This window comes from Ailuropoda melanoleuca, chromosome 12, assembly GCF_002007445.2.
Source record: "Ailuropoda melanoleuca isolate Jingjing chromosome 12, ASM200744v2, whole genome shotgun sequence".
NCBI classification, from domain to species: Eukaryota; Metazoa; Chordata; class Mammalia; order Carnivora; family Ursidae; genus Ailuropoda; species Ailuropoda melanoleuca.
In genome coordinates, this window is record NC_048229.1 from 13948699 (window position 1) to 13974765 (window position 26067).

Sequence of the window (26067 nt, forward strand, 5' to 3'; positions counted from 1 at the left end):
AAAAATGAATTATCACAAGGGGATCACAACTCTAAGCAGATTGCAGAATACTATGAAGCGAAGGTTACTAAGTAACCTTTGTTAAAGGTTATTCGTTATTCTAATGGCTTCCTAGTCAAAATCTTCAGTATCTTCTATTGCTTGTTTTTTCCCCCATTTTTTGGGTCACCTCCCTCCCCACTGTGTTTCTAAGTGAAAAAGGGGATAGTGACATATAAGCTGGCTCTCCCAGTTCTGTGTTTCCTTGACAAATAACAAAGGAGAACATCTGGATAATACCTCACATCGTAACCCATTTCCACTGGATTTCAGCATAAGTGGAAAGGGAAAAGTGATTTTAGATTTCTTCGCCCATGAAGACGTTATACTTTCACGTAGCAATATCAAATATGCATTTTGGCAAGGAGGAGGTGGGCTGTATTCCAGAAGGCACTCATTAGGTTGCCTCAGAGTTATATGTGCATTTCACTAACGCTTGGAGTTGTGATGACGGAGATCACTAATTAGACAGGTTAGGATTTGGCTAGCCAGGAACATGGCCAGTGCATTTGAGGTTGGACTCATATCTGTGTCAACAAGGACAATGGCCTCCTTGACATACAGTGATGGCTTAGTCCATAGAGCTTGTGAATTATCAGTCAGCTAAAATTATCTAGAGGCAGTGAGGGCCAAAGGAATTCCAAATCTCTAGTGCAGGGATAAAAAATGTCTGGCATGTGTAGATTCACTCCTGCTTCCCATGCCCATGGCAGATGTCACTAATAAATCATACTCTTTCCTACTAAGCTTGGATGTGACTTTAGTCTTTCTCAATATAGACCTCCAGTCTAACTGTATCCTGGAGCACAAACAGGGGAACACTTCAATTTCCTCTTACCTTTAAGTTTTTTGGCTGTTGCCGAAGTTCCATGACATGCTTTCTGTGCAGTTCCCTTTCTCGCCTCTTATTGTACTCCAGCTGGTTTTCCAGTTCAGTCTGGTGCTGTAGACGGATCAGATCCATGCGTAGCTTCTGTAACGTGTGCAGCTGCCTGTACTCTAGCTCTCGGGTGGACTCGTCGTGCCGGATTAGCATGGCATGCTCCATCTCCTTCTGGGTCCTCTTTTTATTTAGTTCCTGCATTCAGGAACAAAAGACAAATGGAGAAAGATGACTGGAGGTGAACTGGAAGGAATGCACAACTAAGTAAGAGATGGCAAGGAATGGCACTACTAACTGTCTCTTAATTAAACCCATTAGTGCTTGGCAGCATGACTTAATGAGATTAGATTAACAAGCCCTGGAGGTTTAGGTTCTGTTTGTGGGTCCATCACTTACAAGATGGGCAACTACACTATCTGCAGAATGGGATTAATTCTACCTGACCCCTTCTTACCTCATAGAGCTGCTGTGAACCCTACTTAGCTGAGGCCTTATGCATACGTGTAAATAAATGTTTCTTCAGTTAAGCCAGGGGTTCTCAATATGGGCTGCCCATTAAAATCATGTGAGGAATCTTTTCAAACACAAGATAACTGAATCCTACTAAAGTTCTGATAACTGTCCGGGGACGAGGAGGGCAGCAAGAGAGGGGGGATACTCTGACATCACTATTTTTAAGGGTTCTTCAGGGGAATATAACATGTAGTCAGCATTGAAAATCATTGACTTAAACTGCAATGTTTTTGGTTTTCTGGGAAAACCCCTGTTTTTGCACGTATTAGAAGTAGGCTGATTACTGCTTTTTAAAATCTCAGAGTAAGGGCAGGCTGGGAAAAAGCAGATGAGATCTCTCCCCTTTTATTTTTTCCATTAGTCTGTCTGATCACTTCGAGATAGAATCATTCTGTTCTTTTCAGTTCTTCTCATGTCTTTCTTTTCCTTCTCTTTCTGTCTTGTCTGATCTGTCTTTAAGGGGGGAAAGAAAGAAAACTAAAAAAAAAAAAAAATACAAGTAGTTGGGTGAAATTTTTTCACTTGCCAGTTCAAGAATATTTCTTAAATGGCACCATATCCAAGATCTGAACCACGTGCTCTGGGTACATAAAAATGTTTACTCAGCCATGATTCTGTTCTCAACTTGCTAACACTCTAATAGGGAACTGTACTAGACATTTATTGAAGTACTGTATGCTAGCTCACAGCTGACTGAATCAATCTATTTTCTCCCCTGGGAATTTGGAATTGGGATTCAGAGACAGTTAATCTCTATGTGAGGTTGGCACTGAGGGGCATATAAAAACTACATATGTGGTAGCCATCCACTGCTACATGGGTGGGCTAAGGATTAGAGAAAGCTGGGCTTCAGAACAAGAATGAAAAAGGGAGAAGACAGACATGCAGGGAATATGCTGATGGCCATGTTCATAACTGTTTCTAAGGTTTCCTGTAGGTCCAGCTGTATTATTGCTATTGTGTTTTGGGAAACATTCCTCTGTTTCTGTAATAAATTCCCTGATTTTGGCTTAAACTAGCTCAGATAAACTTCAGTAACATACAAACAAAAGAACCTTAATTAACACAAGGAAATAAGTTACAAGTGTAAATTTTAAAAAAGAAAGAACAAGGTTGAAAGTGACAAGTGCTACAAAAGAGGTACAAATTAATGCTGTAAGATTTCTGAAAAGGGTGATGTTACTACTAATTAAGAAGGTCAAGAAAGGGGCGCCTGGTGGCTCAGTCTGTTAAGCATGTGCCTTTGGCTCAGGTCCTGATGTCAGAGTCCTGTGATCGAGCCCCATGTAGGGCTCCCTGCTCAGTGAGGAGTCTGCTTCTCCCTCTGCCTCTGCCTCTTGCCCCAGCTCATGTTCTCTCTGTCTCTTAAATAAGTTAATAAAATCTTAAAACAACAACAACAACAACAACAACAACAACAACAGAGGGTCAAGAAAAGAAGAAAGCTTGTGAGCTGGACTTTCAGTGAGAACAAAAGGCCTCTCTTCTCTGATGACATCCACTATGGGAGAAAGCGCAAATCATTTATATTCAGGGAAATATCAGTCACACTTGTATATGGGTGTTGTTGGGAATATCTTGCATACTTGGGCCTTCTATTCATTTGAAGAGAAGTCCTTTAAACAGCACAGCATCTGTTACTGGAGCAAAGTCACTAACCATTCATTCATTTATTCAACAAATACTTGTTGCACACTTCCTATGTGTCAGGCACTGTTGTAGGCACTAGGGATAGAGCCATGAACAACTACAACCCCTCATGGAGCTAATTTTCTAGTGGGGAAATATCCAAAGTATAAATGCAATTTACATTTGTTTTAAGCAGAAAAGATCATCTCCTAGAGCCCCTCCCTCCACTCCCTCTTGCATTTTGCTTTCCCTTGTTTCACTTTTCCTCTGCCTTGACCATCAAATGTCTTCTTTTAAAAGTCACTAACTGGCCCCTAGGTGGCACCAAAGGATGGTGAGGCTTTCTCGGAGACTTAAGCTATTCTAGACCAAAGACCAAGAGAAAAGCCAAGGAAAGCCTCTAAATAGGTAAAGGTCCTGTTCCTAGATTACTATATCATTTTTAACCTTTGAGTGCCAGGTCTCCCAATATTGGGCATTTATTCATTACACATTTTCCTAAACTGAGAAGTCCAGAGTGAGTCTGGGCTGCCCAGAGCCCTGAAACTTATGGGGTGGGGGGGAAGACACAAAGCAAACAACACTTTCAAAAGAAATCAAATACTTTCCTTTATGTTTAATAGGACGCTTCAGGATGCTGTCCACAGAATACCTGCATCAGAATCACCTGGGCTACAAGTGATTGGTTGTATTAACATGCCACCCAGCTAATTCTGATACATACTGAAGTTTGAGAATCAGTAGAAGAATACTCAGGGTGTGAGTCAATCGTGTATGACGTTGGACAAGTCTTTTAATTTACATTTGAGTTTTCTCAGGTGTAAAGAGAGGATAACAGCACCTACACCATGGACTACCATTCTTGTGAAGATGAGGTGGAAGGCCAGGAGATAATGCTCCAGAACATATCAACATATTATTATTATTTTTCTGTATTCAGAAGTGAAAATCTGGCATATAATACCTTAAGTCTAGTTTTTCATAAATGATTTAAAAAGTGAGAGAAACAGGATAATGAAATTGTTTTTCTGTTATAAGTTGCTCCCTTTACCTTTCATTCACATATCTGAGTTGCTGTGGCGTAAGTTGATAAGCTGCCTATATTATTATTATTATTAGACTCCCTATGAGCCTATTGCTCTACCTACATAAAAATGTGTAATGTGCTTTCAGTTTTTAAAAGTGATTTCTTATATTTCACTCAGTCCCACCTGCAACCCTATGAGGTGGTCACACTGCAAGGACTTACCCCTTTTCCGTAGGATGGTAAGATGTTTGGGAATTGAGAGGCTAACCTAAGATCATACAACTTCTGTAAAGCAGAACTGAGTCTTAAAACTCAGGTTTGGGAATTTTTAACAGTTTCCATTAAAAGATGTCCCAATGCATAGTTTATATTTTCTTTATGCTCTTTCTCGGCCTGAGACACAATATTCTGAAGAATCCCTCTGCTCTGGCTAGACTTGGTGCAGTGGTTGCCCCGTCTGCACAAATGGCACAACGTGCAGTGCACCCTCATGCACACCTTAAGCTCACACCAATTCATAAAACGAGCTGAACAAAAACTAAAGTGCAAGGAATGGAATAGGTGATTTTGCTCACCAGAGCACTCCACGTCTATATGCCCTGGAGGCAACAGAAGATGAGGGCCGTGTGGGCTCTCTTTTCCCTCAGCTCACATCACACGCTGTGCACACCTCCCCAAAGCTGAGAGGGAGCTTAGTGCCGAAACCTATGTACTTTTCATAAGTCGTGGCCCATGAACACATGACTTACTTTATAGGACTCTACCTCCTGAGTAAGATGTGAATCCGGGGTGTGTCCCATGATAAACCTTCCCAACCACGACCCAAACGCTACTGACTTTAAAAGCAGCTGATCTCGCTCAAATAAAAAATTGTGTCCTCATGCCCAGTGAGGTTGAGTAAGAACTAGAACTCAGACTTTTAAATGGAGATGTTGTTAGCCTATGACATTTAATGCTTTCTTAGTTTCAGTTCTTGGTTTCATAACTGGTTAGAAAATAGCCAGCATCTGAGTGCAATGATGACAGAGGAAGAGGCTCAACCCAGTCTATGGTGAGCCTTTTCAACATTTTCATTAACTAAAAGGATTGCTCATACTCAGTTTTGGCAAAGACACAGAAAAACAGGTACTCTTTGTTGGTGGGAGTATAAACCCCAAGAGGGCAATTTGACAATATCTTTTAAAAATTTACATGTATATCCTGTGACCCAAAAATTCCAGTTCTGAGCATATATCCTCAAAATATTTGCGTCTGTGTAAAAAGATCTGCATACAAAGATGCTCTCTGTGGCACTGTTACTAATACTGTAAAACATCAATAAAATATCCACTGAGAAGTACTTCATTAAATAAATAATTTTATAGCCATACTCCCAAAATTCACTGTTAATGGTTAAAAAGAACCAGACAGAGCTGTATGTCCTGGATGGTGAATGAGAAAGAGAAGAGTTACAAAACAGTACAGTGGACATTTTTGTAGGTTCAGTATCCATTTCCCCTTCTTTGGTTAACAGGCTCCTCTTTTTGCTTGAGAAACTCCTCCACCCTATCTGTAATCAGAGAGGATTGAGTAAAGGAGCAAGTGCATTGCCCAGTCAAGGTCTCACTCCCCTAGGAATTTGAATCTTAAGCAGAAATGATACAAAGATTAAACATGGTTGGAGGAAATACATCCGAACGGCAATGCTCTGAGGAATGTCCATTAGCTCTTGCTCTCTAGGTCACAGAATTTGCTTTTCCAGCTTGGGTCTTCATCTTCTCCAGCTTGGTTCTTCAGCTCTGTCATCTACCCATATCCTTCCAATAAATTCCTTTCCATTCTTGGGCAGCCAGTGTTTGTTCCTATGGCTTGCAAGTCAGATAAGCCCACTGATACTAATGTAATCTTATTTTTGTAAAGTTACAAGTTATATACAGCTGAATGTATGTATACATATATAGAAGGAAAAGGAAATCTGGAAATCTGGATGCCAAATTAATGGCAGTCAGGGTAGAGACTGGGTGGAATGGGATTATCAAGAACTTTCACTACCCAATTATATATTCTCCTGTGTCTGTCTTTGTTTAATGTTCTCATTAAAAAAAAAAAAACCAACTTAGACTTTTCAGAAAAATACCCTTATAAGAGTTATTCTTCATTCAGTGGGTTAGAACCTGACACTAATGAAGTAAAAAATACAGTTTCTATCACTTTTGGGGAATAATTGTCTTCTATAGTTTTTATTGGCATTAATTGTTCCCTTAGCCTTAGACTTCTTCCAAATATGTGCTATCAGAATAAGAATAATAATTGCCAGATGAAAAGAATCCCAAATATCTTATTTCCAAATGGCTTTTGGACTTTCTCATTTGGAATTTTTTGCCTTCTAACAAATGACAACATGTCTAGTACAGAATTAATCGGTTTCTTACCGACAACCTCTCTCTAAGCTTCTGCTTCTGCCCAAATCTGCATGTAACCAAGTCTTGAACACCAGAAATAACTTTGATTCTACCCTCGTCTTTCTCTCATATTCTGTGGTATGCCAAGTCCTGTTTATTTTATATTCAAATATGTTTCCAATTTGCCTCTGACAGCTGTCACCACCATCTTTGTCTATACTCTATTTCCTACCACCTGATTACTTTGCTTCTAGTTTCTTCCCCCAACCCAATGTTTCTCCACCCTTTTTTCTTCCCCCACATACATTTATTTATTTATTTATTTATTTATTTATTTATCTATCTATCTATCCATCCATCCATCCATCCATCCATCCATCCATCCACCCTCAGGAGCCTTTCTAGACTTCCCCCTTCCCTGACCAACCCCATCCATGAAATGTGAATACCACAGATACAGTGTATATCCATTCATGTACTGTGGCCCTTGAGGGGGCCTGAGCCTTCATCATATCTAAGACCCCTCCCCCACAAGAACCCATTTTCACTCTCCTGGGGCAGTATCGCCCCCACTGAGAATGCATGCTTGAATCAATCTGTGCCTCACCACCAACCAAACTGGGCTAATCTCTCTAAAGCAAAATTTCAGCCATATCACTCATTGCCTGGCTCAGAAATAAATGTTCAGCAGTTTCTCCCTCTTCCAGTGAGATGAGACAACACAGATAAAGAGCCTGAGCCTGGCTCATTACATGTATTTGATACATTTTAGTTTGCTCCATTCCTTCTCCTTCCCAGTTGAATACTGCTCTCCTAAGAGCTTATACTGTACCAATGCATACTCCCATTAAATGTATCTTTAGTGCTTGTTTCCCTCGTGCAGGCTAACACTGGGTTATTTGCAAATTGATATTTTTACCAATGTGCTAGTTCAGATATGAGGGTTTCTCTGATTACTCCAGGTCATAATGTTTTCCTACCGAACTTTGTATCTGTAACTGAGTCACATTCTGTGCTCCTCATCTCAGTGAATAATGTCTTATTCATCCAAATTCCCAAATTAGAAACTTTGAAGTCATTTTGGACTCCTCTCTCTTCCGAAATTCTGATGCTATTTGGTTGGAATTACTGTCAGTTCTGCTTCAGACCCAGTCTCTCCCCTTTAGCCTCTTCCAGGTTGAACTACAGAAAGAATGTCCTAGCTGAGTTCACTGTACTTTGCTTCTTGCTGCTGCAGCCTACCTTCACACTGATGCTCTACTTCTTTCAAAGAAAACTCTCTTCGACCCCCTGCTTAAAAACCTCCAGTGGCCATTGCAACTGCCTTCAGGCTAAAATTGAAATAACATGCCTTAACAAAAAAGGTCCTCTACATTCCCTTTTTCTGACATTGCACTTTGTACACCCCAAACACTCAACTGCTCATTAGTCACTGAGTCCTCCAAGCCCTTTCATGACTGTATGTCCAAGACACTTTATTTAAATGTCTATGGTACCTGACATGTTACTAGTGTGTTACATGTCTGTTTCTCCTCTTAGACTTAGGGCTGCTTGAAGGCAGGAAGTATAGCTCCTCCCTAGCCCTGGCATCTCCAGCACAGTGCCTGGACTAAGGGGGCACTGGATGACTGAGTGACTTAATTGTGGAGCATCATTCTATTACTTAGTGTTTCATGTGAGCCACAAAAACCCAAGTGTCTGACAAGCAGGCTGAAAGCAGAAATTCTCTATTCTACATCTTTTGATTCTCCACTGCATAATAAGGCTTATAATAGGTGCTCAAGAAAAGTCTATTACGTTTATTTGGAAAATGTTGATTCCTTATTCTGTAAATGGGCTTTCTCTTTCTTCTCAGTGGTAAATTTGTTTCCTGGTTCCTTTTGTATACCTACTTTGTGTCAGGCACTGCACGGAAGACCATTAAGGTTAAGGACATAAGAATGGACAGAAGAGTCATGATCCTCACAAAGCTTTTTGTCCCATAAGTCAGTAATGATAGTTATGAATATAATAAATACCTCCCGAATGTTCTGCTGCTCCACTTCGTGCCGCTTGATCATTATTTTCCGCTTGAAGAAACGACAGTTTTTGTCGTAGTACAGTCTCTGCTGGGTGAGAAGGTGGGCTTCCTCTTCAGCCTGTGTGTGCTGCAAGTTCTCTTTATGCTTGGATATCCGCTCTTGCTTTTCTTTCTTGGGTGTGCTATGGTCCTCATTCATCTCCTTCACAAAAACAAAACAAAACAAAACAACATGCTGGTCTCATCAAGTAAAAGGAACTAATAGTTTATTGCAATGGTAGATTAAATTATTTGGAGAGCAACTGAAAATGTAAAGACAGAGACTTGGTGCTGCATATCCCTCCCCCCCCAACTTTTGTTTATTGATTAACTGAGCAGTAACTGATAGGGAGGCTTGTTAGTTTCCACATCTCTGGCTTCACCCTCTTGGAAATAATTGGTTCACTCATTCAATCAACACACACTTACTGGTTCTAATCATGTGACAGGCACTGTGCAAGGCACAAGGATATAACGGTGAGCAAAAGAACACGATAACCACCATCATGGGGCTTCACAGTCTAGAAGCAATAATTAATCAAAGAACCGCAGAAATGAACTGAAAATTCCTGTGATAGCTGGTGTGAAGGTGAAGTACTTGGTTCCACAAGGATGTTTAAAAGAACATATTTGATCTTGTTAACAACTAAGCTGAAGCTGGAAAAACCTGTAGGAGCTAACCAGTGAGAAAGGGGAGAGGAGAATACTCTGGGTAGAAGAAACAGCGTGTGCTAACCCCTTTGGGTGGGTTAACTGAAACATGGTGCAATCAAGGAATGGAGAGCAGGGTGGTGGTGCAATGTGACACGAGATGAGGCGGGATCATCAGAAGCCTTATAGGCCAAGTTAAGGCCATTGATCTGTAGCACAGGAGACAAGGATTTTATACATGGGGGTGACACAATGAGATGCATGTCAAAAAGATGACTCTTGTTGCCTCGTGGCAAACAGAGTGAAGGAGACAAGGCCGGGAGAAGTGGACAGATTTCAAAAACAGAAGGTAACCCTGCAAATGTCACTTGTTTGAATTTCAGGAAACAATTCTTTATTTTCTATTAGAGGATAAATGAACCACCTGTATTTCCAAAAGGACAAAATTCATTATTCCAGACTAAATGGGTAAAGAGAAGAAAGCAGAGACTCAGAACACTTAAGATGATGTTACTTTACTCTTCGGAGAAAGTAAGAAGACCATTTTTAGAGAAAGCACAGTGCACTCTTTTTTGTTCATACTGAGAAGCTTGACCTATTTTATTTGGTTAACTACTCAGTGAAAATCTCCTTTAAATGCTAATACCTATTTTCCTTAATGTTTTGTGATGTGGACATCACACATTATTTAGATTATTTTTCCACTTAGCTAAGAAGTCCTTGTAAATCCACTTTCAACTTTCCTGCTCCAGTGAAGTCTTACGTGAAATATCAGAATCAACAAGAGAGAAAGCTGTTTCGAGCATGGAGTAAGCTGGGATCACAACAGGAAGGCTGGGTGACTCATCTCTTGATGCCATGACTTCACTACTAGGCTTGGCATTAACCACTACATTGCACATCGAAGTTCAAATGTGACCGTATAAACTCACCCCAAAATCAAGAATAAATTATTTCTGGACCGTCCACCAGCCTGTATTGCCCACATCCCCGTTGCCTATCAAACAGTGGGGATAATGGATATTTTTTTGTTACCCGAAGGGCAATACCTTTAAATATATCAATATCTAAATATACACGCCACCTTAAATAGTCAGAATGAAGCTTTACTTCATAAGGAGTAGTATTAGCTTTGCACAGAAAGGCTTACTGAGGCTATCTCAAACTGAGTTTAGGCTTGTTTTTCCTCATGAGCATGTTGAAAGACTTATAAGTTTAGGCCTGTGGTTTCCTGCACTCATAAATCTGAGTACCAAAAATGCCTGAGGACTGAGTGGGGATTTTCAAATGCTGTTCTGTGAGAGAATCTTCTACAGGTTGAGTTCATGCAATCTCCAATACCTTGGTGTTAGAAAAGGTCAAAATCGTGGCTGTAGTCACAAAGTGTGGCCTACAGAGCACGAGTAAACACAAGGAGTTAGAAATAAGAATATAAGTGCATTTGAGAACATTTCAAAATTTCTCATTGAGAAATCAATGTTATCTCTGTGATCCAGCAATATCTATTATGACATAATAATTAGGCTCAAGCAATAACACAGAGAAAATGGATAGAACAGGAACCTTCTTATTTGGGCTATTTCACCCTACAGCTTGGTTTTCTAGACCTTATAGTGTCAGAGATTTTTCCCATTTAGGCAGTGTGGATTAAATACAAATTTCTGTCAGTCCCAACAATCACCAGTGGCTCCTCTGGGCAGGACTAAAAATTCTGAGGCTCGCCCCAACCCACTTGTTTTCACTTCCTAATTAAAAAAGAGTTGGAGAGGAACCTAGATAAGTTCCATATTATTAACTTAGAATATGAGCTCAAATAAATGATTTTACATACTGAAAGCATGCCCCGTATTGAATTTTATTAAACCTTTTTTTTTTTTTAAAGATATTCGACAGAGACAGAGATAAGTTCCATATTATTAACTTAGAATATGAGCTCAAATAAATGATTTTACATACTGAAAGCATGCCCCATATTGAATTTTATTAAACCTTTTTTTTTTTTTTTAAAGANGATATTCGACAGAGACAGAGACAGCCAGCGAGAGAGGGAACACAACCAGGGGGAGAGGGAGAGGAAGAAGCAGGCTCATAGCAGAGAAGCCTGACGTGGGGCTCGATCCCATAACGCCGGGATCACGCCCTGAGCCGAAGGCAGACGCTTAACCGCTGTGCCACCCAGGCGCCCCGAATTTTATTAAACCTTAATATATCAGTAGTCTAGAAATAAGAAATCCTAAGTCTTATGAGAAGGGAAGTCTAGGGAACTGCAGGTAGTTCACCTATAAGCACTGGTGGGAGAAGTGAAGAAATCTGAGCTTTCAGATCAAATTGCAGTTCATTAGGAGGACTCTCCATGTCTACTGGAAGTCTTCAACCAAACTTTTAAGAATCGATCATTCATTCATCAGAGAGTCACATGTACCAGGCACAGGGATACAGTCATGGGCAGAAAAAAAAAAAAATAAAAAAAAGACATGGTCTCTGCTCTTATCACTTACTGGCTAGTAGGGTAAGTAACTCAAAATCACTTTAAAAAAAAGAGATAATTGAAAACTAGTGTTATGAAACCAGAAGCACCTGTCTTGGTTAAGGAAGTCAGTAAAGGCTTCCCTTGGGAAATGATGTTTAAATTAAGGTGTTTTGCGTGTGTGTGTGTTGTTGTTTTTTTTTTTTTTAAGTAGGCTCCATGCCCAATGTATGGCTTGAACTCATGAACCTGAGATCAAGAGTCACATGCTCTACCAATTGAGCCAGCCAGGTGGCCCAAGTCAAGGTATTAATAAACAATCCTAAGTCTTACAAGGAGGGGGAGTAACAATTAACAGGAGAGGGAGACCTTGGGGGTCGGGGGTGGGGCTGGTGAGAGCATCCTGGTGGAAGAAACAGTATGAAGAAACAGTCTTCTCCAAAGGTGTTAGAGAAAAGTGAAATTCAATACATTTAAAGAACCAAAAGGTGACCATTGCGGGAGGAGCAGCAAAGAGTCAGGGGTGGGGTAAGTAGGTGGGGGAACAGTGGTGTGAGGTGAGACTGAAGTCAAGGCTGATAGTAGGTCACTTAGGGACTTCTAGTATTTTGATCTCTCCTAAGAGCAATGGGAAGCCAATAAATGTTAAAATCATGAGGTGATATGATGAGACTTATGTGTTTTTTTTTTTAAGATTTATTTATTTTTGAGAGATCAAGCTCAGGGAGAGAGGCAGAGGAAGACTGAGAGAATCCTCAAGCAGACTCTCTGTTGAGCACAGAGCCTGATGCAGGGCTCAATCCCAGGACCCTGAGATCATGACCCAAGCTGAAACGAAGAGCTAGATGCCCAACTGACTGAGCCACCCAGATGCCCCGAGACTTATGGCTTGAAAAGATCACTCTGGCTGAAGTTGCTGAAGAATAAACTGGAAGTAGGCAAGAATGGTTTAGAGTTAAATCAATGGTTCTTAAAATCTGATGCCCGAATCAGCAGTATCGGCATCACTTGGGAACTTGTTAGAAATGCACATTTCAAATTCCACCCAGACGCACTGAAACAGAAAATCAGAAAATCTAACTCTAGTGAGTTAGCAATCTATTTTAATAAGCACTTCAGGTGATATTAAATTTGAGAATCAATGGTTTAGACTATTGATTACAATGTAAGATTAATTAATTTTAAGTTCCAACCTTTTTTTTTTTTAAGGGATTTTATTTTTAAGTAATGCCTATGCCCAACATGGGGCTTGAACTTATAACCCAAGATCAAAAATTGCATGCTCCACCGACTGAGCCAGCCAGGCACCCCATAAATTCTAACCATTCGAAAGGCAACTTAGTGATGACAAATATTGGTACTCTTACCTCTTTTATTTTTTCCTTACAAATCTTATACTGCTTCTTCTGACTTTCTAAGAAAGTTGTCAAATCTTTCTTCTGCTGGGCCAAGATCTGTTGCTGGAACTTCTTCTCATCTGCTGCAGCTACCTTTGCCTGATAAAATGACATATGATCTAGGATAAATTGTTTTTCACACAGAATTCTGCTGTCTATATCCTCAATGCATGAAAAGAGTCCATAAGTGCTGAATAATGTAGTGTGTTTTGAACAAATAATTAATAAAAAACAAAATAAGCAAATATCTGCTCTGCTTCTCTTGTATCTTAAAAAAATTTAAAATTTTTACCATTGAAAAATACTTTCCAAATTATGGGAAAAATATCAAGGCAAGCCATAATGTGATTTATTGAACACACAAAAAATATGTGGGATGAAAAGTGAACTAAGGATTATAAAAGATTTTTTTCATATTGATTAAATTATAAAATGGATAAAATTATAAAAATGGATAAATAACCATGACTGGCCAGTTTTAGTCCCAGAACCTCACTCTAATTGATTAATAACATTTTGTTTTCTTAGGCACCTGCTACGATCCCCAACAGACACTGGGACATTTTGGAGGCTTCCAAATGGACAGAACACAGATGAAATAAAAGATAACCCAATAAACATTGGCTCCTGAAAGTGACCAAATCTAAGTTTCTTGGGACCATTAGATGCAGCACATATGTAAGATGAAGTGCTTCGGAGACAGGGAGGGAATTATGTTTCATGGTTCTCTTTATGTATCTTTTCACCTTTAGCTTCCTTTAGCTTCCATTATCAATACTTTTTCCATTAGGAACAATTCTCTCTACATATTTACTAAATCAAATCCCCGAGAAAGAATCTGACTGGTTTATTTAATCAATATCATCCCTGTTTGGGCAGAGGTTTTCATGCCAGGCTGCCTCACAGCTTGATGGCTGTTGGGGGAATGCTTCATCTGCAGTTCTGATGTTCCCTTCCACGTGGAGAGAGAGCTTAATTACCAAAACACCCCTGGCACTCTGTCCCCAGTCACTCCATCCCCAGGGAGCACACGTTCACCCCTGCTTTCCCACACTATGTAAGTCTTACGGAGGGTGGCAGGGAAGGCAACTGGTTTAGCACTGCCAGTGCTAGTGCAGAGCCTAGATAGGCAAGTCTGTTCAGTTTTGTACAGTATTATTAGCGTGTTTCCCTTCAGACATGAATTACTTCTCCCATCTAACCTTACCAGTAATAAAGGTAATATTTTAACCCACTGTCTGCCTTAGCCTCTCGTCTGTTTTAGAACCTAGATGGGGAAGAGAGATGTCTCCTAGAAGACCCAAGCAACAGCCAGATTAATTACTCACTGCCATGGGTCAGGTGCCCATTCCCAGTCCAATCAGTATAGGAAGGGACTATGACAACAGAAAAGGACTATTTGTAGAGCAGTTTTCTTTTGAAGAGGACTGTGGGTGTGGCAGGCACGGTAACAGGTTTGAACTACGCAAGTTTCCACAGGATAGAAGCATCTTGTTTCTTTTTATTTGCACCCAGGCCCCCTCAAGGGACTGGCTCTCAGAATATATTTGAATAGACAAGAATGTAATATACACTTGCAGTAACTATTTTAACTTTTAATGGCAATTTTAAGTAGCCCCGTAAGACCTAACCCCTCTCAACTACCGCCACCAAAGCAACATTGTTCCTCTGTCACCAAAAAGCACAACACTCCTGCCTTTTGTTCACGTGATGCCACTGACTGAAACAGGCCTGGCTTGGGTACAGCACAAAGGCATGTGTGTGCACACTGACCTCCTTCTCTATGATAGCCACTTGCTTCTTGGCCAGCTTCTCCAGCTCGATGGACGAGTTGTTGGCATGCGTCTCCACCTCCTTCTGTAGCTTGAGGCGGTGCTCGTCCATCTCAGCCTTCAGCTTGTTCTCCAGGGCGATCAGCTGCTTCTGGTGCTGGCGCCGCATCCGCTTATAACCTGACATCTGTTCCCGCAACTCGTTCTCCTGCTCATGCTCATGGATCTGTCGTGTAACCTGATTGGGGTTGGGGAACAGAACTCAGGTAACCAGATTCATGGAAGACAAACTTTCAGGGAAAGTAGAGGAGCCCTCTGGCATAAGTCTATCTATCACTGCCACCATCAATTTACCTACTATTTGCTGAATGCTCACCTGTACCAGGCACTGTGCTGGGTGCTTTTTATATTCTTTAGCTCTAGTCCTAAAAACCATCTCATTCACTCATTTTATTCATTAATGAGGTAGGTGTTACCACCCCCATTTTATAGATGAAGAAATTGAGACTTGAGGGAATTAATTTATTCATTCAGCCAAACTATATATATTTACTTATTTTTGACATATCATTATATCTATCTTCAAGGTCACATAACTAATAAGGGGTAGAGTTGGGGTCAGACCCATTTCTGTCTAGTTCCAGAGCCATGCTATCTCCACTACCCCAGGATTTCTCAACGTCAACACTGTTGACAATGAGCCAGAAAATTCTTTTGTTTTGAAGGGCTGTCCTTGCATTGCAGGGTATTTAGCAGCATCCCCGGCCTACCCACTAGATGCCAGTACACCTCCCAAGTCAAGACAATCAGAAATGTCTGTAGACATTGGCAAATGTCCCTTAGGGGGCAAAATCCCTCTGGTTGAGAACCACTGCATTATATCATACTGCTTGTCTGTTTTTAAAGATCACGTCTCTAGGGCCACCTGGGTGGCACAGTCATTAGGCATCTGCCTTCAGCTCAGCGTGTGATCCCGGCATTCTGGGATCGAGCCCCACATCAGGCTCCTCCTCTATGAGCCTGCTTCTTCCTCTCCCACTCCCCCTGCTTGTGTTCCCTCTCTCGCTGGCTGTCTCTCTCTCTGTCAAATAAATAAATAAAATCTTTAAAAAAAAGAATAAAGATCATGTCTCTAGCAGTGATGGGAATTTTGAGTATCTTCCTAAAGTTGTTTGAACAAGATTTATTTCTGATTCTTAATATGAATGGGGGCAGTGGGGGGTGATAGGAGGGAGTGAGAGAGAGAGAGAAGAGAGTGATAGAGAGACAGAACACTCTCTTCTTTTAACTCCTCTGTCTCCCACCTCCCCTTCCTCACAGAAGAGATGTTAAGAAACTATAATACATTTACTTGCTCTCCTCAAGAAGAGAAAGCATTTCTATGATTTTTAGATGGCTACTTCTCTTAGTAATTTTTCTTTAACCCATTCTCAGGTAAATATTCAACAAACTCAAGATTATAAATATAAATTTTGGCATCTCTTTTTTCTATTAAACCTTTTCCGATTTTCCACTCCTTCTTTCAGTTTATCACCCCTCTTTATTTTCCTGTTAGATTCTCTGTTCACTTCATTCTCATCTTTCCTACTTTCGAAAAAAAAATTGAGTAACAAAATTATAACTTTAGCCTTTTTTTTCACTAAGTAATTTAGTCACTCCTATCTACTATAAGCCAATTCTCCCCAAACTCACCCTCAAACAAGTTTTACTAGAAATTTTCATGTTGCTATAAATTCTCTTTACTATATTCAGTTTATGGGTCAAAGTGCATTTTGTACAAAGAACAGTTTGTTTCTTTGCTCCTTTTAGAAGGTGTCCCTGCATACCAGACCGAGTCCTTACTATCAAGAGAGTGCTATTCTGTAACCGGATAGTATTATCAAAGTACACCATTAAACATTAGCCGAACTTTGAAACCTTTCCAGCTGAAACTAACACTAGGTTTCATATTCATTTCTCTTTTCTAAAGGACAATCCTCTTTAAAGTATGAAGAATAAGAGCAGAAGATATTTCAAGACCAAAAAAAAGGACAGTATCACCAAAGGGGCACCTAACACTCTAAAGGAAATCTATTTTGTCATCACAATATCGTATTTCTTTTTAATGGACTTATTTCATGATAAGAGCAAAGAAAGAAGTCATTTGAAATACGTGTGTATATTTCACCTCCTCATGCTTGTGCCTTTCTGAAGTTCAACTATAGGGGAAAACAGTTCCAATCAACAGAAAGGATACCATTTAGGCTTTTCTCAATTCACTTGTTTTTCACACAAATACGGCAATAAAGTGTCCATTGTAGGGTAATGCATTTGAGATACGTTTTACCCCTGAACTTATTTTTTCTTACGTTAGTATTCCTTCTGTAATCAGATTTCCAAAGCTGAGACATGGCACACTCTAAAGCTATCCCAACACATTTAAAGCTTGCCAGCAGGTCTGACTAGCTTGCAGTCAAATATTCTCAGGATGGCCATTTCCCTAAACCAGGCACCTAAATGTAAAGCGGAAATGAGTTGTGTCAAGAATATTTTCTCTCCTAACTGGTGGGTGAGTCTCTGTGAAAAGGCTGGTCCTACTGCATACCAGACCACACAAGCATGTGGCAAAGACAAATTACAAAACTCAACATGCTACCATTGTATATCACTGAATTCCAGGAGAAACACTTTGCTTGTAATGCTTCCCGTAATTTGGATAATCACCTTTGTAAACTCCTAATATCACCTTCAATTTGTTGCAATGAAACTTTGTTTCAGTGTTAATTGCCTTCTTAGGCACATATAGAGATACAGCGTTGTAGCATTCCATACTCAAGCAAAGTAAACAAATTTAAATAAAAGTCTGGCCAGATGACTCATGTATGAAGTCTAACCAGAAAGACATAAAAATATTATCTACAGTTATGTACACCTGCATGTTTTAAGTTTATACTGTGTGTCTTATAAATACAGTATTTGGTCAAGAGAATAAAAAAATAGCTCATAATTTTAAATTTTATTATGCTTTATGATTTATGATGTATTTTCACATGCAATTTACCTCTTTAATTTTTATAAACCCTGGGATTTGAATTGAAGTCCTATGTTTCTTGAATTGGCTGAGGAAATTCACTCCACTAAGGCAGAATGAAATTTTCTGTATGGTGACTAACATAACGTAATAAAAAATTATAAAAAAAAAGAATGAAACTTTCTATTATTAAGTAATGGAGGGAATTAATGCCCCCCCCAAAAAATCAAAGTTGGAGAGAGTGGTGAGTCTAAGCTACAAACTGAGTAAGTCTAAAAATGAAAGAAAATTATAGAAATGTAGTGACTGTAGTTTTCACAGTGGTAGTCTCAAAAATGTGATCAGCTGGAAGTGGGCAGTAGCATCTTGCCACACCAGAAGGTTGCTTGGACACAAATCCCATTTTGTCCCTTACTGTATTACTGACCTTTGGCAAATTATTTAACCTCCTGAAGGCTCTCAAGAGGAGCCACTGCTACGGTGAGATCACTGATGGTATAACTCTTGTACCCAGCAAGGTGTCTGACACACAGGAGATGTTCAGTATATGTTGATTTCCTTCCTTGTCCTGCCAGCATCTGAGCAGTATGTCTCTCCCTCTACCAAGCATTTCTAGTGATATGGACATAGATCAGAAGGAGTGGATCCAAGAGAAAGGGCAAGTTTAACAATAAAACTGTACGTATATCCAGGTTGTGGCTTATAAAGTAAGTATGCATAATTTCTGAATCTGAACTGTTAACCATTTCACATACCCGGAGTAATATATAAAAGTTAAGAGCCATAAAGGATGACTGAACTTTTCCCAGAAAGTTCCTACAGCCATTCCATTCTACCTTATTTAATTCTGGCAAAAATCTGCACCTATAATACATGACTACTATCAAAGTGTACTATCTGTCTACCAAGTGCAGAACACTGCACTAGAGGGCTAACAAGCAACTTACTGAACATAAAAGAGCATAGTGGCTGATAATGTTACCCTCTTAAGAGATCAAAGCCAACTTATAAGATTAATTATGTGTAAGAATCAAAATAATGTGTATGATAAAACTGGCCACCTCAACTCTAAGAATAAATGAAATTTATAGTAAGTTCTTTAGAAGTATACAATGGGTCACGTTTTGACATTAGAAATTTCACATTCTACTCTTTAGAACACGTAGGGAAAAATGTTTTAAGTTCACACCAAAAGTAATGATGGATAACAGGCAATTCTGCCTTATACAGAAAAACTGGCAGGAAGCACTTAGAAATGTATATATACTTGCAAATCCAAATTCTCATGTGATAGAAGGACTGGAAGAGACTTTGTTCATTCATTTGTTCATTCATTAATTCAACATGTTTATTGAGAGAGTTTGGTCATGTGGGTTGGGCATATAGACTGAGCAGCAAAAGTGAAAAATGGTCTCAGTAATGATCCTAGTGAGATTAAGAAGCTAAGAAAAAGGAAAAAGGAGCTACAAAATATTCTGATAGGCATCCTCCGGTACACTATCCAGGAAGAGAACACATCTCTAAGCCCTTAGAAAGAGAATAGTGGGGCTCATGAGGGGTGAAACAGCATTTACAGCAGAGGCTCTAATATTTTTATGCTTGTCTATCAAACTCATTCAGGTATCCAATTTCACAATTAGCTGAAAATTAGGTTGCATTTTTAAAATTGAAATGAAGACTCCATTTTTATATTAACTTTCCTACTGAATCTGGTAAAAGCAAAATAAAAAAAATCCACATTTGCATGGATAGAACAATAATCATTTTTGTCTACATGCTTTCCTAGAGATTAGAAACTAGGAGTTTTATGCCCCTGTCCCTAATGTGTATTTTTTTAAAGTAGGCTCTACACCTAACATGGGGCTTGAACTCACAATCCCAAGATCAAGAGTCATATATGCTCTACTGAATGAGCCATCCAGGTACCCCCCTCCATCCTCCCCAGGCCAATATGTACTCTAACATAAATTCACCTGAGTAGTAAAACCACTCATTCCAGTGAGAATTCCTTCATAATACCAAAAGCTGAATTGTCAGATATGACAGATAAGGGTTTGTGCTTTTTACATTAACATCTACCATGAGAACTACCATATGATCCAGGACATTATGAAATTTTAAGAAATAATATCAGATATTATTACAACAGCTGAAAACACTCTCATGGGTTACTAATCCAATTAAAATATTAGGATCTCCATTTACCAACAATAAAAACTTAAGGGAGCCACATCTCAAAGGCCCAATAAGGCAGATAAATAATTCTGAAGAACTATATAAACAACTCCTTTCTCCAGATCATGAATCAGTCCAATATGAACTTTCTTACAGAGGAAGAAAAAGAAAGGATAAGATAAAAAAAGGTTCTATGAAATGCCCTTCCTTTTCCTAGTTTTTCAAAATAAGGTCAAAAATCGCTGCCCTTCTATGACTGTAATAAAAAAATACATAATTCTACATATTCTAAAGTTTCCTCAGAGTTACCTCTGATATCAAGGTTCACAGTCCTTGCTTTTCTTTGTTACAAATGTAATTGAGAAGCAGTGCATATTAACATAAAAATCTGTTTTAAGGTGCCAAAATGGTAAAAACATCAAGCAGTAAACGCCGTAGCTCATGGGCCGCATACACTTGTCAATTATCCCATTAGAAAGCACAATGTAGAAAAAATGTCAAGGGCAAACCCCACAGACTCAGGTCTCTTTTAGGTTTATGTATAAGAGGTAGGCTGATAAAACAAATTTAAGGAATTACAAATTTTTTTTGTCAGTTCGCAAGTCTAAAATATAATATGCTCATTTAAAAATACACACTCAATACTTATTTATCTAATAATTGGAAAAAATTTCTAAATTCTTTTTTCTTTTGGGGGTTCACTTTTGAATCACTCTGTGGCTTGTTAGCGCTTCTATTTAGAAGACTGTAAAGAGTAAAACCAAAATAAATAAATCAATATAGTATTGCTACCAACTATGGGAAGTGAAGAGAGGTTTCAACAATGACTTGATTATTCATTATACTGGACTTTCATTTTCCCATGATCTTGTTCCTACTTTTATGTCATTTAAGAACTTTAGTCCTTTTCCTTTGAGCTGAGATCCATGAAAAGCATCAAGATTCATGATATATTTTTAAAATATAGATGCTTCTTTTTGATATTCCAGTGTCCTGATTGATATATTCCTATTGGACTACTGGAATTAGCCCTTCACACAGCATAGGTGGTAGAACTGTAATACTTGATAAGATACGTTAAAATATTCACACCAATAATTAGATTGTCCAAAGTGAGACATGGAACCATATAACATCATACCACTTCTCCCTTTTATTAATTCTTTTTTCTTAACAACCATTAGATACAAATACCACTGACCTCTGATAAACTTCCATCAATACCAATATGACCCCCAAAGCATTACATCTGGAGAAGGTTTTCCACATAAGACAACTTATTTTATACTGGCTACTGCAACAGCCTATTAGCTACTGAGTTTTTAACTTAATACAGGGACAGGGAGCCTTTTAGCTAATTCAAAGTCCATGAGAGACTGATCTCAGATATTCTCTGGCTGGACACCAGGAAGCCTGTAGGATTCAGAGGGGCTCCTGAGGACTTTGCCCATAGTCCTGAGGTGGCCTAGTAGGAAAGCAGCTTTCATCAACCACAGAGAAGACTGGGATGGCTGACAGGCACACGGAGTAGCCCTGGGTGAGTGTACAAATGCAAGCATGAGATCATTGTGAGATGGAGTAGTAACATCTTACTAGGAGGTAGGAGAGGTCATGAATATACGATGTGGGAATGAGGGTGTGGCAAGTGACAAAAGAAGAGAACCTGTCCCAGAGGGGGAATATCTATTTGGTATAATGTTTGTTTCACATTCAAAACCTGCTTCTGGTGCTCTGAGTCTCAGTGGCTGCTCACCATTTCTCCTCTCATTTCAACATGAACATGTCTGGATAAAGATACAAGTCTCACAAGAGTCGGTGGTAAGTAAGAATATTACATAAACACCGTATTTTTTTTGGTCAGGTATCATGATGTGAAGATATTTATTAATAATTTCATGGTACTTTATTTAGACTCAAAGGCATGTTTTTTAAAGGTGGTTAGCAATCATTAGCAAATACATAGTGGACATTTTTAGATCTCCATTACACAGTATAGCATTCTTTTAAAATGAAAAATTGCCCATTAAGAGATGACAAGAAACTTCTATACAAAGGAACTTAAAGGTAGGCTTTATAAGCAGTCTCAATTAAATTGCTTGCTTTCAGATAGCACCAGGCATAGCAATATGTAGGTGCTGTAACTTCCATTTTCCCCATATTTGGATTTTTAAAGATTATAATCCATTATTGATTCCAAAGATAATTGAAGCCTTTGAAAGACTTGAGAGATAAAAGTGGAAATCAGGTTTAAAAAATAGGACAAGAAAAATAATTTCTGGGTCGGCCTCGGATGATGTCATCATAGGTTCTAAATGTAATAGCCAGGCAGTGTACGCTAACTCTTCCTGCCCATGTGACCTCTAACATCAATCTGGGCAAAACAATGAATATTTCAATAATTTTTTGGCTGAGAAGTGAGATTCAGAAGCAAAAGATTAAAGAGAGTTTAGAGTGCCAAGGATGAAACGATGTGAGTGTGTGTGTGTGTGTGTATGTGTGAGTATGGGAGTGCGCACGCGCACGCGTGGGGGGCCAAGGGGAGGAGGCATGAAAACTAACTCTTGCAGCACACACCCCTTTTGCTACTACAAGGGCATCCAGCAATCACATTTGCAATAGTAAAAATGCTGAAGGATCCTACAGTATCTTTTCTTCCACAACCATCCATATCCTCTCCTACAAAGCCCTTCTTGCTTTTATTGGTGCCAGGAAATTCTTCAGGGGTTAAATGGGGAAGTGCAGCCACTACCATTGTTGCAATAAATAAATGAATGAACCAGAACGAACCAGCAATTCATCCCTAGGAAGCTAGTATCTTATTTTCTACAATTACATACATTAGCTAGCAGTGATATATTTTTAAAAATTATGTTTTATCTTTTGATATGTGTGTATACATTATAAACACACATGCATTTATACAAAAAGAAGCATAGTGCCCTGCATACACATACATCAAATACCTTTAAACATTTTTTTAGCATTATTATTTCAATGAAAAGACAAATAGCTTTAAAAAATTGGATAGGTTAGCAACTTCATCTTAAAGGCCTTTTTATTTTGCACATATAGCATATATAAATACACACACACACACATATACACACACACACACAAAGGTTTTTTTCTTCCATGCCGTAGACAATGCTAAAATATCTGAGATCAGGTTGCCATGCCAACAGATTTTTTCTAAAATGAATAAAATTATTAGGAGGGAGAAAACATTCTTGACTCCTTTCCTCCCATCCATGAAGCCGAGAGAGGCTCAGGGAGGGCGAGAGGCTGCCAGATGGGGAGGAGGGGAAGGAAGGGAAGGTGGGTAGAGGGGTGTTTGCTTACCAAAGATGCTGATTTGATCGTGGCAAAGCGCTCTCTGTTCCGGTAGTGGAGGGCCTGGCTCTGAACTGACTGGGTAGGCCGCGGCTCAGGCCTGGGATCGCCGTGGCCCGCCTCATCCCTTATGAATACATGATCCTGCAGAAATGGATAAAAACAAGGAGAAAGTCCAGCTGTGCTCTTTCCTCGCCGGCTGCCTCTCTCTCACCCCTCTTTCTGCACAAGCACTGCTGTTTGAAATGCATAGTTTAGCTCTCTGCTAGTCCCCGCAGCTCCCACGGTACAAAATGAATAAGCAACACATTGCAGCCTTCAGTTAGGAATGTCAGCTGATCGCTAGTGGGATGCCTTCTGAATCCCTGGCAGGCTTTTTCTTTACCTCCAGAATTACATATATGCAAAAGAAAAAAAGAATAGAAAAAACAATGCAATGTACAGACTCCTTAGAACAGTTTGCTTAAAACGCTGTAACCAAATAATTCCTTTAAAAATGTCATGTCCATGTCTAGCAAGGAGGATGCTGGTTGCTTTTAACATAAAAGCGAGCCTCCGCCTCATTCCCTTGAAAGATCTGCTTTCTCAATTTAATTTTATTTGAGATCTGTTCGGTAGGATCATCGTTCTGCCTAGAACCAGTGTAGGCTTGTGCTGAACTGCCTCTCTATCTTGTGCTGGGAAGATTCGGCAGTCACTGAGGGATCCTGCTTTCCAGTCATGATCGTACACAGTTCTAGCACCTTCTCTCTACAGCTTCTGAAAGGATTTTTTTTTAGATTTAAAGAGACAGGCATGCAATTTTAACCAAATGATACTTCCACAAATTCTTCCTCAACTCAGTCTCGATATGGTCACTAGAGTGAGTAAGGCTGGGATTTAATGTCCTTGGCTGACTTAATCAAATCTGTGCTTCTTGATAGGCAGAGATGATTAATCTTGTTGTAACGCCCAGTGAAAAATAACATTCCCTGGAAGGGTAATAATGGATGTTTCTTAAATGCAATTTAAACGAGTTTTAAAGGGGAAAATGCTTTCAAATGGTGATGCTTCTCTCTATAAAAGATGGAGTGGTCAGTCAGTTAAGTAGCTCTTAACCCTTCAGGAAAAAGATACTATAATAATAGCTCAAAAACATGTACAACCATGGGGGATTTTTAAATGGTACATGTTCAGGATGGGGAAGGAGAAATTAATTCCCTTATTGCCCTAGGGTTTTAGGACAAACCATTTGTAAGAAGTCAGTTTTGCATTTTGTCTATGACTATCTGAAAAAAATTTTTTTTAAATAATTGCTTGCTCTTTCAACAAAAAACAAAAATTGAAGAGGTTTAGAAACACAAAATTTTATTATATCATCTAAAATTTTTAAAAGTCAAAACACATATATTCTTGAGGGAAATTAAATTTTATATCCCGGTTTTTAGGTAAAAGTCAGGAGTCAAGATTAAATTTACCATTGGGCTGATTTTCTTTTTCCATTTATAAATTTAGAATGCTCCAGAATGTTAGGAAGATATCTACCATTCTATCTATATTTAGAGATTTTTTTCAATTTACTGTATTGAGGTCTACTTTGTTTTTAAATAATGAAGGGACCTTTAATGCCATTGAGGATATATATGTCAAATGCAAGGATATTTTATTGCTGTGCTGTCTTATATGATAGCCAGTAGCCACATGGATATTTAAATTAAACAAAATGTAAAATTCAGTTTCCAAATCACACCAGCTATGTTTTAAGGTAGCCACCAACTATGGCTACCATACTGAACAGTACAGATATAGATCCTTTCCATCACTGCAAGCAGTTCTACTAGATAGTACTATAGGTTAAAAATGTACCTCAATCCATATTTTTGAGATTAAAAAAACCCAACTTTGATAGGCCATTTAAAACTTCTATATTATTTCCCAGGAAATCTAACCTCTTATTTTATAGGGCAAAGAGAGGTCAGGTATGGGACTAGGATTTATGCACTAGGTTTAAGGTTCTAGAGAGGAAGGCACTAGGATCTACTGCCATTCACATCGCTGAATATTTATTAATAAGTTACACTTATCTCTGAAATTGATCTTTTTTAAAAAGATTTTTTATTTTTATTTATTTATTTGAGAGAGAGAGAGCAGAGTGAGCGAAAACACAAGTGGGGGGCGGTAGAGGGAGAGGGAAAAGTGGACTCCCTGCTCAGCAGGGAGCCTGATGCTGGGCTCAATCCCAGGACCCTGAGATCATGACCTGAGCGGAAGGAAGATGCTTAACTGACTGAGCCACCAGGCGCCTCTCTCCGAAACTGATCTTACTTAACATTACAGTCCCAGAAAAACAAGAAGCTTCTAAATGGAAGCAATCAGATGAGACAGACTAGTAGGGTCCTGTGGTTTTATAGGAGGCCTTGAGAAGTCAAAGTTTGGTGATTATTAATGAGCTAACACTAAGTACATTGAGAGGTAACAACTCAGTTTCAAACTGTAATAACTTGATTTACAAAGATAACTAGCGGCACTAGAATCTACACTGTTCACTTAACAGAATAAAGTGAAACATATTCATGTACAAATATGTATAATTTTAATATTATTAGTGTGTTTTCTCTCAGATAAAAATTAACACTTGTGGGCTAGGATCTTGCTTAGCAAATTAAAAGTCACATTGTATTTGTTAAATTTTTAAATCAAGAATATTGGGGGGCGCCTGGGTGGCACAGCGGTTAAGCATCTGCCTTCGGCTCAG

At 39.1% G+C, this 26067-nt stretch overlaps 1 protein-coding gene across 5 annotated transcripts in view; it reads right to left on the reverse strand.

The window, feature by feature from the left end:
• Positions 1 to 26067, reverse strand: part of TAOK3 (TAO kinase 3) — a 183189-nt gene that overhangs the window by 11696 nt on the left and 145426 nt on the right. For all 5 annotated transcript variants that reach the window (XM_034637788.1, XM_002919675.4, XM_034637786.1 and 2 more), the window contains 5 exons: positions 23343 to 23477; positions 14820 to 15056; positions 13017 to 13145; positions 8491 to 8694; positions 878 to 1117 (listed from right to left, as the gene is read on the reverse strand). In XM_034637788.1, coding sequence (XP_034493679.1) covers positions 878 to 1117; positions 8491 to 8694; positions 13017 to 13145; positions 14820 to 15056; positions 23343 to 23477 — 945 coding nt within the window. The remainder of the gene's footprint in view (positions 1 to 877; positions 1118 to 8490; positions 8695 to 13016; positions 13146 to 14819; positions 15057 to 23342; positions 23478 to 26067) is intronic.